Raw genomic sequence first — 17,359 nt, 5'->3', positions numbered from 1 at the left:
ACCACAATTGCTTCAAAACGATGACAGCATCTCCATGATTTTGGTCAATAGCTATATTTTACATTCTGGTAACAGGGTGTTGATTCGGGTTTCAAGAGGATGCAATAAAAAAAAAGCATCAAACTGGTAACAATCTTTGTAGGCTAGAGTATATAAAACATCACCACGAACTAGCTGAAATCATTACACTGAAAGGCATTAGCCAGAAAAGACGACTTCATTTACAATACAGTAGTTTAATCTTTATATAACTTGAAGGGCTCTTGTGTTTGGAAAATACTGCATTGTCTTTCCTTTTTTCTAGCTTCTTCCTAAGCTGTAGAGAAATATATTTAGCACCATACAAATCAGACCTGTCGTGTTGAGCGACCTTTCAACAATTGCTGGTTCATAATTTCATGGGCTTGGCTGTCCCATGTAGATAACAGCAGGAGCAGGGGTTTGTATTTCATGGAGGAAATATTTCATTTTTGGAATTTGTTCTGCAGCAGTTGCTTACACGTCAAAAAAAAAAAAAAAAACAGCTCCTAGGTTCAGAATTCTAAAGACACAATTCTGAAATCTTACAATTGTCTTAAAACAAGATTTAAATGAGTTTCAATTCAGTATTCACTACAGGAGTGTCCAGTGTCTCACCTAGTAAAAGTACATGTAATGACAAGCACAATTCAAGGGCAAGGAAGCTTGAGAGAAGGCATCAACTGTACCATGTCAATTTTAAAAATAAATAAAAAGAAAGAACTGCTAAGCCAACAATGTCTTCATTCTGATGCAACTCAGTCCACAGATGCCTAAACTATATAATAAACTGGCACAATGGAAATATAGCCTACATTTTTCGATTATACTGTAAACTCAGCATGAAAACGATTTGCTCGCTCTCTCAGCACAGCAGCACTCAGTGAGCTGTCCAAGGTGCTGAAAATTCACAGCTGTTTCATTGAACCAAGATACACACTGCAAGAGTGTTACATTGCAGATGATACCAAACATGGGTTAGTAGCGGACTTACAAACCGCTGCCCAGAAAATTCACTTTGCAAAAATCTTAGTAAAATCACTCATTTAAAGTTATAAATAAATAAATAAAAAGACACATAGTTGAATTCATATGACTGTAAAACATGTATCATCTAAAAAGCAACAACTAATGCAAATGAACATAAAAAAAGTTTTGCGTTTCATGTTGTCTGTTATATGTGGATATAGTGGTGCACGGAATATAAATTTGGCTATGTAGCACAAATGTGGTAATATGTATTTAGGCACAGGGTGTGAACACGGGGGAGTACACAAATTAGTTCACGTGCTGGGATTCAAGTGAATAATTAATTAGTAATTGCATCGTTTCACTCACTCAGGGTTAGTGTGTTCGTGAGTCAAGAACGGGAGAGAGAGAGAAGGAGAAAGTAAAAATAAAAATTGCTACACGTGCTGGCTTACAACCAGCACGATACGTGTTTGTTCTATGTCCGTTTGTTTTGTTTGTCTGTTCTGGCTACTGTGCCGTTTTATTTTACAAAGTGTTTTGTTAAATCTTTTTATTTGTTAAATCTATGCCGCAGCGCTTTGTTACCCCAGTCTGTTGTGGTCTCCAGTCACTTCCTGGCCTGACGTCACCACTACAGCCAGGTTGTCACACCAGTTCATCAATATTTTCTTCAACAATATTTCAAACCTCAGCGATCAAAGACTTGTTTCATCAGGGAATGCAATCCCCTTTGAAGGAAAAATCGTAGAAAGGGTTTCCATGTTGTAAGGAAATCTACATAGTCATTTACTCACATAGCACAGATTCTAAAAAAAGAATTAAAGGTACTTTGAGGTTACCATTAAAATACATAAAGCTTATTTTCAATGAATTACCAGAAAAACAAAATAATATGTTCGTATAAAGGCATTTTGTGATCTGTACTACAAATCACAAAAGTTTTCATGCACTGAATATGAAGATCAAAGCCAAAATAGGGCCCATGTAAATCCTAGCCTCGAGTATTTCGATGCTGTGCTATTAAAATGCTGTGTAGTGCACTCTAAAATAAATTATATATATATATATATATATATATATATATATATATATATATATATATATATATATATATATATATATATATATATATATATATATATATATATCCCTAGTCTTAACTTAAAAACAGCAATTCCAAGTTCAATGTCAGGAACTCAAGTGGTTCATGCAGTACAGGCACTCATGCATTAAAGTGCAGTGTGATAAGATCAGGAGCTTGGGGGTTCGAAACCTGGTAGTGCAGAGTTGCGTAAGTTGGTTGCATTGGTCTTTGTGCTCCTGTGTGTGGGGGAGATAAATAGTCTTGAACTCATTCCCTTCATCAAGCGTCCCACCTCTAATGTTGAATTTACAGCTGTGGCAGGGATTGTATGTTACTGACATACTTGATATACCTGAATAGATAATTGTCTCTTAAAAATCAGAACATATTTTATTGATGAAGCAATCTCATAAATGCAGTGGTACACCAAACATTTTAAAGCAAACTAAAGCAGTAGGACTAACTGGACAGAATGATTACATCATGTTTCTGCAAAGCTGACTGCCAAGACTGGTACAATATTGAATGTGTGAAGGGCATTCTGTGATTGTATTACAAGGCTCTTGCTCTGACTAGGTACCACGAATACTGCCCGAGTCTTCAGTTCATTCGCCACCTCTTACTACTTCTTTAAGATACAGTGGGTCTATTTGAATGATATAATACCACTGCTGTTTAACTCTATTAATGCAGCTGGTGTTTCACCCCAGTTTTCATTCATTGACCAACTTATTAACATAAATACATTTAATGACAATAGTCATTACAGAGCTGTGTCTGGAGAAAGCACGATCTGCTAGGGGTTTAATTAACATTACCACAGTGCCAGAAAGAAACAGCTGCACTGCTGTGGACACGACAGAATAGGAGTGGAAATACTGTACTAACTCTTCTCTTCCAATTAGTTTTTTTTAGATCTGAACTGAAGTGTCTGGAGTGATCCATTGAAAAAAAAAAAATGGAAGTGGCGATTTCAAGACCATCTCCAAAAATGCATCTAATATTGAATTTACACTGTCAAACGATTGCTTAGGCAAATTGCCATACGTTTGGCAAGTATGATTATCAAAGCCCAAATATGTTTAATTCCATAACCAGTCAGAATATCAATTTCAGAAGTAGCAGTGTTGTTACATGGTGTCACATATTATTACCATATGATTCTTGGTTGTAAATCTCCCTCCCAACCTGTGAGGGCGCTAAGCAGCAAGAACAGAGTTCCTTGGACGGGCTGGTTTGACAGTTCTTTTCCAGGGATCAAGGGAAGTCGGCCAGCCTGGAAGGGGGCGAGATTCTGTTGCAATAATGCATTGACCCGGAAGGGAAATGACGTGGCAGCCACAGGTTGGAGAGGCAGTTGCACTCGTTTACCAAGGGGTCATGTGTGACAGCATAAAAGGGGATGGAGAAATCGCAATCTGTTCCTTCGCTTTGTGTAAATAAACTAGCAAGGACTGTGAGAGACCCCGTTGCACGTAAAAAGTACCGTGAGTGTTTTGTTTGTCTTGTAATTGTCTTGTCTTGTGCATTACTATACGCTAACATAGATCCGGAGCTGTCGCCAAGGGCCAGCACTAAACTGGACAGTACTTCACCATTGTCACAAATATAAATGTGTATCACCCATCACAAGCACTACTGCACACACCCAGGACTGATAACCGTGTTTGTATTACTGTGGGGCGGATATTGTTTATTATTTGGGACTTTTCCTGTGTTATTAACCCTGTGCTGTACACATTGGTGTGTATTGCCGGGGAATTATTGTTTGGTCGCCAGACCTGAAAAAAATACAATAAAAACATTTCCAATATGGAACAAGTGTGTGCTTGATTCAGTATGGATTTGTTAATTCGGGAATTAACTCCCTGTCTTACCTTTGGTGTTAAATTTATGTAGGTAGCTATACATCAGGTGCCTTGGTGCAGGGTGCAGGGCTACCTAGGTCAGTCAATGTATCCACATACATTTTTTAGTCAAATAACCTACCTCATAAGCATGCAGCGCAGAATCCTTTTCTCCAAGTCTGTCTTCATATGCCAGGAGCAAAGGAGATAAATATTTCATGTCCAGCTAAAAATAAAAATATACACCATTATATATGTACAAAAATTCTAGGAAAATTGTTAAAATATGATTCACTTATACAAAAATAAAAAATAATGTTACAGTATTCATACATATTTTACTACCGAGTGCTTTATAATTAGGGATGAGCACTTACCATAGCATGTACAGCATGAGGACTTGTCATAGTATGTGCAAATGTGGGGGATATCTTTTACCACTTGACTGCTCAGCACACAAGGGTTTTTACCAACCATTTCAGTTCAATCCAACCATGCATAATAGAATTCAGACCTGGACATCCATCCAGTGTTAAAACATTGCCTGCTACTCAGGGGCTAACATAATAATGGAGGGTGTCAAAACATATGGGCACTGTATATACAGTAAAACCTGTCTAATCCAGCATAGTTTGGGATTAGAAATGTGTGGCGGATTTTACAATGCACAGATTTACAGGGGTACTGTAAGATCCAATACTGTTCCTAAACCAACAAAGATATAAATGACTATTTGAATGCTTTAGAAAATGATATTACTGTACTGTCCAGGTATACCCTGCAATTAAAAGACTGTATTAATTTTAATTGTACTTTCAAAATCACATGACTTGGTGCTGGTAACTCATGTAAGATCCCAGAATTACCATCTTATTGATTGGAGAGGGTATCCCACCATTAGTTTAGTCTGGACCCAAAAGACAGTAGTTTAGTCTGGACCCAAAAGTTATGCTGAATTATACAGAAGTATAAGAAACCTATTTTAAAAGCAATCAAATTTACCAGCCATGGTGGAGATGGTCCTTTCAACGGAAGGCCACTGATCTGTGAACACTAAATGAAAACAAATACAGCAACAATTCAAATAAATGTTCAAAGTATACAGCAACACATTTTTGTACAGACAAACAATAAGATTAAATTGCTTCTCAGTACAGTAGCCATTATCCTAAAACTGGGGTGCCTACATATAATCTAGCACTAAACTAATTGTTCCAGACTTTTTTTTAAACCGCCTTTTCTTTGATGCCGTCAAAGTCTGACACTTTAAAAAAAAATTTGTGTTTGAAAGGGCATTGGATAAGCGTATCAAAATCTTCAGAGGCACAGCAGGCGGTCAAGTTGATTAAAAAGAAATACATCTTGATAAGAAACCAAGAACATATTCATGCTTTGTTCTCTTTCTCTTCCCCCTCTTCTCAGCTATGACACGCCGTTCTCAATGGACTACAGCACACGTAGCTGTCATCAAGAAAAGTAAAAGGAAAGTTCACATACAATACTGTAAAACAACAGCAGATGAATATTGAATATAAAAAAATCAAGGTGTCGAAGAAGACCAAATAGAATATTGGTCATCATGGAACTAATCATTTTCTCCAATAAATAACATTTTAGATCAACACCATAATTAACTTGAAGAAGCTACAAGCTCATTTTTGAAAATCCAGTAAAACACCCCAGTCCAAAAATTTTAGGAATTCGGGCAGGTACTGTATGTAGCAGTTGGATTTTTAATATTTCTATTCTTCGCTGGTATTATTACAAATTAGATTGTTATTTTTAATACGTAAAAATTGGATTTTGATACAGTATATCTTAGGACCGAGTGTATAAAGATATGGACCATACAGTGTGCTTGCAAGCTTACAAAAAGGTATTTTGTTTTACAGATGATTGTTAGCTGAATAAAAAACTTTACAGAAATTCAAAATACTATTGTGCATTTCTTCTACAGGCAGTGCCACCCACAGGTGGTGGAGGCAGGGTAACCAGGAATTCTGTCCTGGAGGGCTGACTTAAACTTGCCCCAGGCCTGAACATTTCTGTGGGCATCTAGACAGAAAGCCAGTCAGGATACTTGAATGGACAAAGAGATGAAGTAACAGGCCTGGTTCGTTAAGATGTTAACTATACAAAGAAGAAGGAAAAAGACTTGGGGCAGCTACCATTGGGATTTTGCTGTCAAGAGGAATTTGACAGTGGATGGCTGGATCTGCAAAAGAACAACCTCCAGTAAAAAGCTTGGAGTGGAGTCGCAATCACAGTTCATCAAGCTCTACAGTATTTGCAGAGGATGGACAGCTTGACAAAGGAAAATCAAACCTCAAAACACAGCACTTAAACAGATACTAGTTTTTCTTTGTTACTTCTGCCTGCAGTTACTATACTCCAATTTCTTTATAATTCCGTCTTTGATGCCATTTTATCCTTCTTTGACCCACATTTGGCAAATTAAACTAAAAGCTCAAGCTCAAAGCCAGGTAAAAGCCAGATTTTGAAAATATTTATAAGAACTGAACAGATCCGAACCCTGAACCACCAAACAATAGTAAAGGGAAAACAAAAAATATTCATGACATTTGAAGTTACTTACTCTTTAAAATACATCAAAACTGATTTTTTTCTATGCCTGCAAACAAAGAAAACTGTACATTTCTACACATATAAGCAGACTGATAGGCACCTTATCTCGACTTTATGATTCTCAGTTACTAGTGCTAAATTTCATAACTAAGCACTTCTCTACAGATATGATGGAGCGATGCCCAAATAATCCCCCAGATTTTGATACTCTCAATACCTAAAGGATATTCTACACAGGTTCATGACATCTGAAAAGGCGTTTTCTAGATATGCAAGTGTGATAAACACATTTGGTGCTCTGGTTAATTGCACTTTGATTCTGAAGCAAAAATGATCAGTGGTTTTTCTCTGATGTTAATGCTGTTTTGTTATTGTAATGTTAGCTGAGCTCCCATCTATTATGCATTAAACACAGACCGAAGAGCTTCAGATGAATTTCATTACATTCTGTTAGTTAATTTCTTGATGACAGCCGGGGCAAAAAGCTTGGTTATTTTACTCTCTAGCAACAAGATAGCAAGAATCACAGTTACTGAAAACCCCTGCATCCCCCATTGCACGGAGTCCTCCACCTCTTCCCTCTAATTGCACTTTGCTATCTTTCCACTTAAATCCTGCAGTCATTAGAACATTGCGAGTCTCCCAGAAATACAGAGACAGATAACGAAGCAGACACACATTCTTCATTTCAATACAAATTTTAAACTGGGACTCTGTGCCAAAAGGTCTTGGTTACAAATGCCTGGTTTCCCTAAAGCAACATTTCGGGGTGATCATCTGGCAGGCATTCTGACAAACAATTTTTGTCAAGTTAAGTACATGTCAGGCCAACTAGTTTTGCTACAACTTATTCAATATTTATTACACTTTTTATTTTTTACTTTTACTGTACTGGCTGGGTAGTACAGCAGTTACGGTAAGTGATCAGTGTTTATATTACCAGTTTATCATCCTAGAGAGGAATGCAAAACTTTATGGAATACAACTATCAACTTACTTGGAACAATACTTGGACTGCTCCATTCTGACTAAATACGCACTGTATCTTTCTCAATCATTTCCGCCTTTAAACTTCCTTCACAATAAATCAGTTAATGAAACTTAATGTAAGCAGAAACAGAAGATTTATTAAAATATTAAACAGGTTTGCTTAATTAAATGTATGTCTTTACCTCCTCTTTAGACAGTGGTCTGAATTGTGTCTGGTAGTGACTCAGTTCCACGTTCAGGCGATGGATAGTCATTTTCATGGCATCATTTTCATCAACCAACTCCTGGGCCTGCTGTCTGATGGAGTGCAGTTCTGCCTGGTGATCTGAAGGAGAGTTAAGAAGAAGGCCAACAGGCAGCAACAATCAGGGCATCTACTCAAGTCAGGCAATATATATTTAAGCATTTTCCCAACGGTCAATAGTATGCTTACACTTTAAATTGACAAAGTAAAATCTTGATTATCCAAACTTAAATCTTGACAAACACAAAACAGCCTCCTGGTAACATATTGTGTGTAAAGCTCTTCATCATAGAGAATATGAGCTAGAGAGCCCCCTATCACTAGGATATACACTACAATACTGTAAAAAGTATATTTTAAAAAGGTACAGGGGTTGTACTATAGTTATTTATGGTGGTTTGATTATCAGAACAAATCAATTTTATAAACATCCTAGGTCCTGGTAAGTTAGGATATTATAGGCTTTTTTTGGACCATAGTGAAGACACATGATGGGTAATGCACAGATAATCAATGAGTGAGGTAAGGCATAAACAGTCGTGAATGGTTTATGTCTTTAATCACAAATTGATCCTTTGAGTTACCCACAAAGAACCATCATGTTTTCTGTTTATCCCACATGTAATTACCCATTTGATAGATTTAATTAATCCATTTATTTTTGTTTTCAGGACAGACGGACAGACAATCAGTACACAAAGGTCCACATTTTTTAATATGGACCCTAAAAACTATGGGGGGGGGGAGGGGGAATAATCCAAGTAAAAATATCTTTTGCAAGGGAGCAATGCTCCTGATCCAAAAAAAAAATAAAATTAAAACCTAGGTTATCATTCCTTTAATGGCACAGCTAGGGTAAGGAACTCTGGCATCTCCCACCTTCCCTGGAGAGTCTCTCCTCTGCTTCCTTCAGCCTTCTGTTTTCCTGTTGCGATTGGTCTAGCCTGAGCTGTGTCTTCTGCAGTCGATGGCCCTGCTCCTGAAGCTTCTGGACTAAGGCCTGATTTTCAGAGCCCAGAGCGTGGTTTCTTTCTTTCATCTCTTGTAATATCTCCTTATTCATTTCCAGAAGTTCTTTGTATGTATCATCTGTCAAATCTACAGGCCACAGAGCACACATAGACACACAGCAAAAACAAAACAGTCAGGAAAAACATGATAAAGTTTAGTATTTAGTGTATATTGTAGAGATTGTTGGATAGTAATAAAGAAAACCAATACCTTAGGCTTTACTGTTTGCCTTTTATTTGTTTATTTTTTATTCTCCAATTTTTTTTTTTTGTATATCCACTTAACAGCTGGATTACCAAAACGCACCTGCAGACCAGATTTGACTTTTGCATCTACTTCAAATTTGACTTTAATTTTCATAGCCCAGTTATTTTTACGTCCAGTTTACTCTCTTTCAATTCAAAATGTCCAATTACATTACCTCAACACAGCAATTCCCTACAACAGCACAGTATAAATGAAAGCCAGTGGGCGTCCTCCTCTTTACACCCAAAAACTCAAAGAGCGGATGTCAGCAAGTTACCGGACGCTGTAGGACAAAGGCCAGCCCTGCAAGCGTCTTCTTGACAGCACCAGGTGTCTGACTAGTAGTGCCACTGTAGTCCCTGATGGTTTTGCCTCCATAACCCGCAGTGTAGCCAGAGCCAATGCAACACTACTTCTGGAATCTCCAATGAAGACCAGCGACTTTGCACAGCCAAAACGCTAACCTGCTCTCCCCTCACCGTGTGACTCACCCTGCACACCCTGCGGCCATGCTTTTACTATGTGAGCCACTCGGTGACCCACCACACAGGTATTTTTTTTTTTTTTTTTTAACTTTACATGTTCCTCTAATTACTCAGTGATCGTTTCATTTTGTAGTATACATGAGAGCTTACCAGCAGTATCATGATGCAGCACAGGTCCCCATTTTTTTATTTTTTTTTATTTTTTTATTTAGTAGTCTGCAATTAGTTTTTTTTGTGTTTTCCCCCCAATTTAATAGTGTCCAATTATTTTTGTTTAGCTCAGCTCACCGCTACCACCCCTGCGCTGACTCAGGGCGACGAAGACGAGCACCGAAGCGTGTGCCGTCAGCCGACAGTTTTTTTTTCACACTGCAGACTCGCCATGCAGCCACCCAGAGCTACAGCGTCGGAGGACAATGCAGTTCTGGGCAGCTTACGGGCAAGCCCGCAGGCGCCTGGCCAGACCACTGGGGTTGCTGGTGCGCAGTGAGCCGAGAACACCCTGGCCGACCTAACTCTCCCTCACCCCGGGCGGCGCTCGGCCAATTGTGCGCTGCCCCCCTGGGAGCTCCCGTCCTCGGTCGGCAAAGGAATAGCCTGGACTCGAACCGATGACGTCCAGACTATAGGGCGCATCCTGCACTCTACGCGAGTGCTTTTATTGGATGCACCACTCGGGAGCCCCTCCCCTTATTTTTATGTATTTGTTCTTGTCCAACATTTTAATGCAAGAGGTTATAAATGAAAAGACGGGGCATGTTTAACTATTGATATTTAGATCATTAAAATGTACAAAACAAACATTAGATGTTGGGTAGAATCAATATTCAGATAATTTCTTAATTAGAAATAAATCGGAATACAACTCTATTCCTCCTTGAATTTATGTACAAAATATATACAATATAAAAGTGCCTAACTTTTGTTTGAATAAAGAGTATGGATATATTTGTATAAGTTTTATTGAAGATGTGAAAAATCTTCTTCAAGACTAATTTGCCTGCGAAAGAAGAATGGGTTCTGTGCAAAACCTCAAACTAAGCTTTCAGGGATCAAAAGATATTTTATGCAAATCACAGAATATATTCACGATACCCTTACAGCTGCAAGAAAATTAGCTAAGCTCAGCCATTAAATAAATGAATAGAAATGATAACATCAGTGCACACAGAAGCAGACACTATAATAAACATCAAACCTGATTTGCTGTCCTTTATTAAGATCTTCTTCTTTGATAACGCCCTCTTAGACAAGTTTGAATTCGTTCTTGGAGTTTCAAGGCTCAAGTCATCAGTCAGGTCTGCAAGAAGACATCTTTTTTTTTTAAACACAGCATACAACTGACATTTTGTTAAAACAGAGAAGGGTAAAAAAATTAATTAAGTTCTTGCCTTTTATTACCGTTAGCAGCATTATTTATTTATTTATTTACTTATTTATACAGGAAATTGACCCAAGGCCTCATTTACAAGGGGGTCCTGTCATACACAATCATACATAAAACAATAATTAATATTTGCGTGGTCCAGCCTTAGCCAATTCTCCTAATCGTGTCCGTAACCTTTGGCCTACCAAACTACCAGAATCATGAGATCATGAGGGAGCATTGCCTCTCTGCCTCCTGTTTCTTTGTTTTTTATACTTAAATTCATATACTAATCTAGTTTTGTGCTGGAAATAAAATCAGCTTATCACATCAAAAAAAAAAAACTTCAGGGAAGCAAATCATTCTTATAAGGAGGTAAGAAATGTCAAAAATGAAGAAAGAGTTTTTTTTTTTGTTTTTTTTTTATAAATGTCAGTACCTGGTGATGGAGATGACCTTTGGGCTATTTCTTCCACCTTTGGAATTTCAGCCTTTAAGAAAAAGATCACGCAATTATGTAGTCAACTGCAGATACAGAATTCATTTACAAAACTCAAAGATACGACAGCATTAGTCATTCAGTTTGTAAAAAAATCACTTAACAGGAATGTATTTCACATATCTCTAAGGTTAAAGCACTTACTGTAAGATGATCTCACCTCCCAAAGTATCAATGGAGAGCAGGATTGGCTGACACAGTATATCTAATTATCAAATAATAAACTAATAATACATGTAATATAGATTGTGCATTGGTTTTGTTATTTCACAACAGGTGTACTGATACAGTCTAAAACAGACTACAGTAATAAGGACTATGCTGTTCTAAGAAGAAACAGGTATGCCAAAGATTGTAAAAACAAAATTAGGTATATGATCATGATGACCACAGCCAACATATTTATATTTACCTCCCCAGATTCTGATACTCTTAATAAAAGAACACATTTTCATCATGGATAAGCCTAGATATAGGTACAAATTTAAGTGACACACACACACACACACAGGCAGATACCATATTACCCCAGATTATGATACACCCAATAACTTGTCCTTAGCAAGTTTCATTACAATTGGGAAAGTGTGACATGCGTTAGTAAAGATGTTCGCCTCCACTATATCCTTATATGTTAGAACTGTAGTATATAAATGGCACAATAACAGCAGAAAACAAGAAATCAGTTATTTACAATCCATACCTTTTGAAGTAAATTCTCTTGAACTATGTTCTTTTCTAAAATATAAAAAGGTTAGATTTCATTATGCAGATTCAAGATTTCAGCAAGCATTTTTAAAATTCGACAAAAACAAGGAAAAAAAATGTTGAAACATTGGTGGGTTATCTGATGGACACAACTAACCACTAAAAACCAATACAACTGCCAATAACACTCCATAATTGACTTTATACATTTTCAAACCAGAAAAAGCCAATCGCTTATTTCAGTCACTGACATTACCCTCTACGGTATCTATGAATGAATGATCTAACTTATTTCCAAGAACTAAAGATTTTGACAGATTGTTCTGGAAGGAAATAAATTCATTCCTCAATCATTACAGCCTCCAATTCCTTCAGGCAAGCTGGGGGTGGAAATCTGCAACAAAGTCTATTCTCTGGAAAAGTCTACAGAGCCATCATGTAAGGGACTTTAACCTAAGAGTAATTAGTGCAGTCTTCAATACAGAAGCAATTACTTATCAAGCACCTACTATCAGCCCTCTTGCCCTGTTGTGACATGCAGAATCACGGTAATTTGAATGGCCTTTGTCATCTAAGCAGCAACAGCAAATGAGGTTCAAGCAAAGCACACAAAATATGATATCAGAGGAAGGAAAAAAAAATAGTAGGAAAATGTAGAATATAAAAGTAGCCCTTTAAGGCTAAAGAGCAAATTGATGTGTAAGCAATATGCGTAATGTTGTGATCAATACTACAAAATGATGACTGGATTAGTGTGGATGTAACACTATTCTTAGACTATTATAGTGACTTAGTATAAAAAGATATAAATACACCCATAAAGAATATAGATTAGAATGTTATTGAGGATGGAGTGTGTTTGAGAGTTTTCCACTAAGTGCCATAAAATCAATGGTGTGTATCTTATGTTAAAAGCCTGCCTGCTTGTTTTTGGTCTTACCTTGCATTTGCTCAGTTCGTAGTTGGTGTGGTAAAGTCGGAGAAGCCACACGATATGCAGAGTTGTCAGTCTCATCAGTGCCTTCCAACATGGGCATTCTTACCTAGATACCAAGAACAAGCACATGAAGTTAAATACAGCCACACCACATTAGCCATTTATCCTTTGGGATATTTTTAAAATGACCTAAAGAGCAGTGGATCTTTAATAGTAACCTTTTCCAAACAGGTATTTTCATTGTTATTGTATTTACAGCAGTGTGGTAACACATGGGTCAGTAAATAACCCCTGGGGGAAAAAAACAGAAGAACTACCCAAGAGTTAAAGGGCAACTGTATTTAGATCTGCCACCATAGATGGATAGATACTTCTTCAAACAGTCCTACAATGTTATCGAATAGGACCCAGTATCTCATTTATATTGACAGTACTGACACAGTACCATCTCTAAAGATGATGAATCCTCCTGGAAGCACTGACCTCATATTACTAGGCTGCAGAGTACCGACACACCAAAACAGAGCTCATTATTAAAACACTGCACTGTCCCATTTGCTTTTAAGGAGGCTATGACAGATGCTGAACAACCTTTTACAAGACATGGCAGTTCAATAGGACATGCTGAAACTTGCAAGACTATTACTATCCGATGCAAACAGCGTCACATTAAGATTAGCTATATGTATTAAACGAAATGTTATTAAAATATATACACAGTAGTGCAGGGTGCTGCAAGATACAATCTGACTTTCATTCTGCTCAGTATCAGAGCAGTAAACCACTCTGATGGAATAGCAGCTTGTAACATACAACATCCCTTAAGATATACAAATATCATATAGGTAGGATGGAGAAAGAATTGATTGGATGGCTCAATCAATCATTTAGCCATCCGAATACTGTCTATTTAATTGTTTTAATTTTATGGCCTCTAGATGTATCACAGGTTCTAGAAGACTTGACACAACATGCACAAACTTTTTCTAGAAGTCTAGGGTATTTATTTTGCTATTTGCAACTGCTCAATACTTGAAGGCAGTCTGTTCTTTTCACTAACCTAGTCTGGACTATGGACCAAGAACATTTATGTTTCTGCTCGCAACATATTTTGCATCCTACTTTATCTAAGATATCATATAGATGCCCTGTATAAATAATCTATTTACCTAGAAATGATGATGGGCAGTGTGTGACAGGATAATACCCCATGACTCTAAGGATATGAAATGCATGCTAAGATGTTATTAAATGGTGTCGTGGATAACAGTGGTGCTTATGCAATGTGACTGCTCAGCAAGTGCTCAGCTGCATCTAATTTATTTAGACACCCTGCCCGTAAAATGTAAATGAAAAATCCAGAAGTCATGAAAAATAAAAGATGACTTTTGACACATGGATTTAAGGACATAATAATAAAGACGTGTGAATGCTTCTGAAGTTAAAGCTGAAGTGTACCACTATCATGTTGAGGTTTACTGCATTCTTTTATAGTTAAGCCTTCTGAGCACTCTGCTTCATCAGACATTGCTGGCTTACATAGTCCCTGGTACAATCAAGTCATTTTAATGTAAATTCAAAGGGATTGAGGAAAACGGTGACATTATCAGGAGTTCACCAAAAAACATGTAAGAGAAAAATCATGCTACAAACCATGTATATGTAATCAAACAAGTGCTATTAAGCTATAGCAGATGTCATCCGGTGCATAGAACACAAGGCACAAATGTAAGTTTGAAAAAACACTTTTGCATGTCATGTGAGTTCAGTACTGTACAACAACTTACTTACATGTAAAGATAATCTGTATTTGTTATTCCCAAAGTGATAGTAACTGGAGCGGAAATCAGTTGTATGTATGATCATTATCTTTACTTTATGTAAGTAAGTTGCTGTAGAGTACTGAAATCACATGACATGCAAAAGTGTTTTTCAAACTTACATTTGTGCCGTGTGTGCTATGCACCGGATTATTGCCAGATATTATCAGGAAACAATCCCCATTGACTCCCATTATATTGTGGCTGGGTGGTGATAAGTGGAGGGTGGCAGCTAAAACTACCATTGAGGAATAGAAACAGACTTTGTGATTATGTAGAGTGCACAGGGTTGGAAGACTGTCCTGTGCCAGACATGAAGGAGTTAAATAAAACAGAACAAAAACATGATTATGGGACACTGTGCTTAGTACTTTTAAATTAAGCTAATTGCTGCATGGAGTGAAAGCAGTTCCTAGTTTATTTTTTTATTCTACAAACAGCTTTGCAGCTCCAGTGAAAGAGGATTTAGCTTTTAGGTTAAACATGACTGACAGCATCATTACACCATTAGTGGATGTGGGCTTTGTCTAATCGATTTTATATTAAAATGGCCTAAACCATTCCTCAATTGCCATGGTTACATGCTGTACACACTATGAACATGGCAGCCTAATGCGTTGTTGATTAATGATTATGGCTTGAAGGCAAATGAGGTTCAGGTTTTGTAAAAAAAATAATTAAAAAACTGTGTCGTAGACAAACTTTAGCATGTATTCCACGAATTGATGAATCCCAAATCTTATTTTGTAGTTGCTTGACCAAGCTAGAGCAATTAGATTTTGTCATCAGTACAAATGTTGCCCCATTGTTTCTGAAACAAACTTAAAAGAACACATTGTATTTGGTACTTTTTGAAAGCTGCTATACAGAACACCTGCACCATTATTAAAATATTCTCCTGGGGTTGGTTGCAAGTACAGTAGGAGCTGTTCAATATTTGTTTGAAGTTGTTTCTTGCTGGTTTTATCACGTTAAAATCAATTTTCCTGGGCAATGATATGGTTTCCACTTGCTGACAGTTTCATAATACAACACCAGCAACAGTATGCAGATCTGGTCTCTTTCACTCTACTTTATATTCATACTTCAGCACTATTCAATTTTCCTGGAAAGATTCTGTGTAATAAATGAAAAATCCTATTCCACTACAAATCTATTTTCTATGATAGAAGCCCCAATTAGCAGTGGGGATGCAACTGTCTGTTTCAATGTGTGAATAGTTCCACCTTGACACCCCGTGCACAGTTTAATAACCTTCTATATTGTCATGCATGTCGAAAGTCTACTACACATTAATTCAGGCTGCTTTCCTAACCTGCAGGCTGAACTTGCTGACAGTATGCAATTTGCAAACAAAGGCATATTTACAATTTATATTTCAGTTATGTAGAAGTTATGTCTTCACTAAGCCATGCCTTGTTCCACAAGCTGCACCTGTGATATGCCTTCTGTCTGTTCTGTGTCAATCTGTTCACTGCAAATCCATTGTGAATACCAAATACTACTGCCAAGGCTCCACTTCAACAGGGGGGTTGGAACAAAAACTAAGTAAGGAGAATGGCAACTTTGATCGAATTGTTAGTAAACATGAAGTACGTGAGAAAGTGTGTGATTTGAATCATTGGCAGGGTCATGGGTTAAAACAATGCTGTCTTGTAAAAAGAAATAACGGCTACACTACGACAACTGTAATGTAACTTTATTGAGAGAATCATAGAATACAGCTGTGCAGTCTCTATCATAGAGACCTAAAATATAAGGCTTAGAGTGACAGCAGCAGTGAAGAGTTAGTGCCACAAACCACAAACTATAACTAGAAATGATTAAATACAGATGTGTACCAAATATGAAGCCAATATCTCAAAAGCTCTATATCATCCTGAAAAAAACACACATATGATCACTGCAGTATATGGCAGCCATACTAGGTAAGATGTCAAAGTGAATGGGGACCGTTTAACTGAGGATTTTCTATAACATTTCAACTGGTCTAAAAACACATATCATCTCCTCTCACAGGGTGCAAGAGTCATTGATGTTAATGTTAGTCACAGGTTACCACAGCAACCCCAACCCTTACAAATACACTGGACTCGCTAACTCATGTGATTAACAATTAAAACTCAGGGTTTCAGAAATCACCCCTTAGACTCATCATGTGATGAAGCTCTTTGTTAATCCAGCACTTTCGGGATGTTCCTAATAAAGTGACCTAATTCTGTAGATACCAAAATAATGTAACTATATGCAAAAAGTATTTAATTTGTTTCTAAAGACAACCTGAATTGTTTTCTTTTAGCTTACATTACATAACTAGCTGAATAAACAGTAAACCAATAGAGCTGCCTAAGAGCCATATTCATAAAACATTAAGGACTGTTTTAAGAACATTTTCGATTAATATTTGAATTAATATAAATCAAGCTTTCAGTTCATGATAGCTTTTTTAGAGAGGCAGAGAAGTTTTTTTCTCATTTATCAAAGCAACATTGTCTAAGGGAATTCTCATAAAATAAAATAATCTTTAAAATAGGATTAATTGTATT

At 37.1% G+C, this 17,359-nt stretch overlaps 1 protein-coding gene across 4 annotated transcripts in view; it reads right to left on the bottom strand.

The window, feature by feature from the left end:
• LOC117424307 (centrosomal protein of 89 kDa-like) overlaps nucleotides 1-17,359 on the bottom strand; it is a 123,713-nt gene that overhangs the window by 98,789 nt on the left and 7,565 nt on the right. For all 4 annotated transcript variants that reach the window (XM_034040531.3, XM_058992583.1, XM_058992582.1 and 1 more), the window contains exons 5-12: nucleotides 12,997-13,099; nucleotides 12,052-12,086; nucleotides 11,289-11,340; nucleotides 10,682-10,783; nucleotides 8,621-8,839; nucleotides 7,680-7,822; nucleotides 4,924-4,974; nucleotides 4,064-4,147 (exon numbers count right to left, since the gene is read on the bottom strand). In XM_034040531.3, coding sequence (XP_033896422.3) covers nucleotides 4,064-4,147; nucleotides 4,924-4,974; nucleotides 7,680-7,822; nucleotides 8,621-8,839; nucleotides 10,682-10,783; nucleotides 11,289-11,340; nucleotides 12,052-12,086; nucleotides 12,997-13,099 — 789 coding nt within the window. The remainder of the gene's footprint in view (nucleotides 1-4,063; nucleotides 4,148-4,923; nucleotides 4,975-7,679; nucleotides 7,823-8,620; nucleotides 8,840-10,681; nucleotides 10,784-11,288; nucleotides 11,341-12,051; nucleotides 12,087-12,996; nucleotides 13,100-17,359) is intronic.

The sequence above is a fragment of the Acipenser ruthenus genome, chromosome 19 (genome assembly GCF_902713425.1).
Source record: "Acipenser ruthenus chromosome 19, fAciRut3.2 maternal haplotype, whole genome shotgun sequence".
Lineage (NCBI taxonomy): Eukaryota > Metazoa > Chordata > Actinopteri > Acipenseriformes > Acipenseridae > Acipenser > Acipenser ruthenus.
Note: the sequence above shows the minus strand (reverse complement) of the source record. Positions and strands in the feature narration are given on the sequence as shown.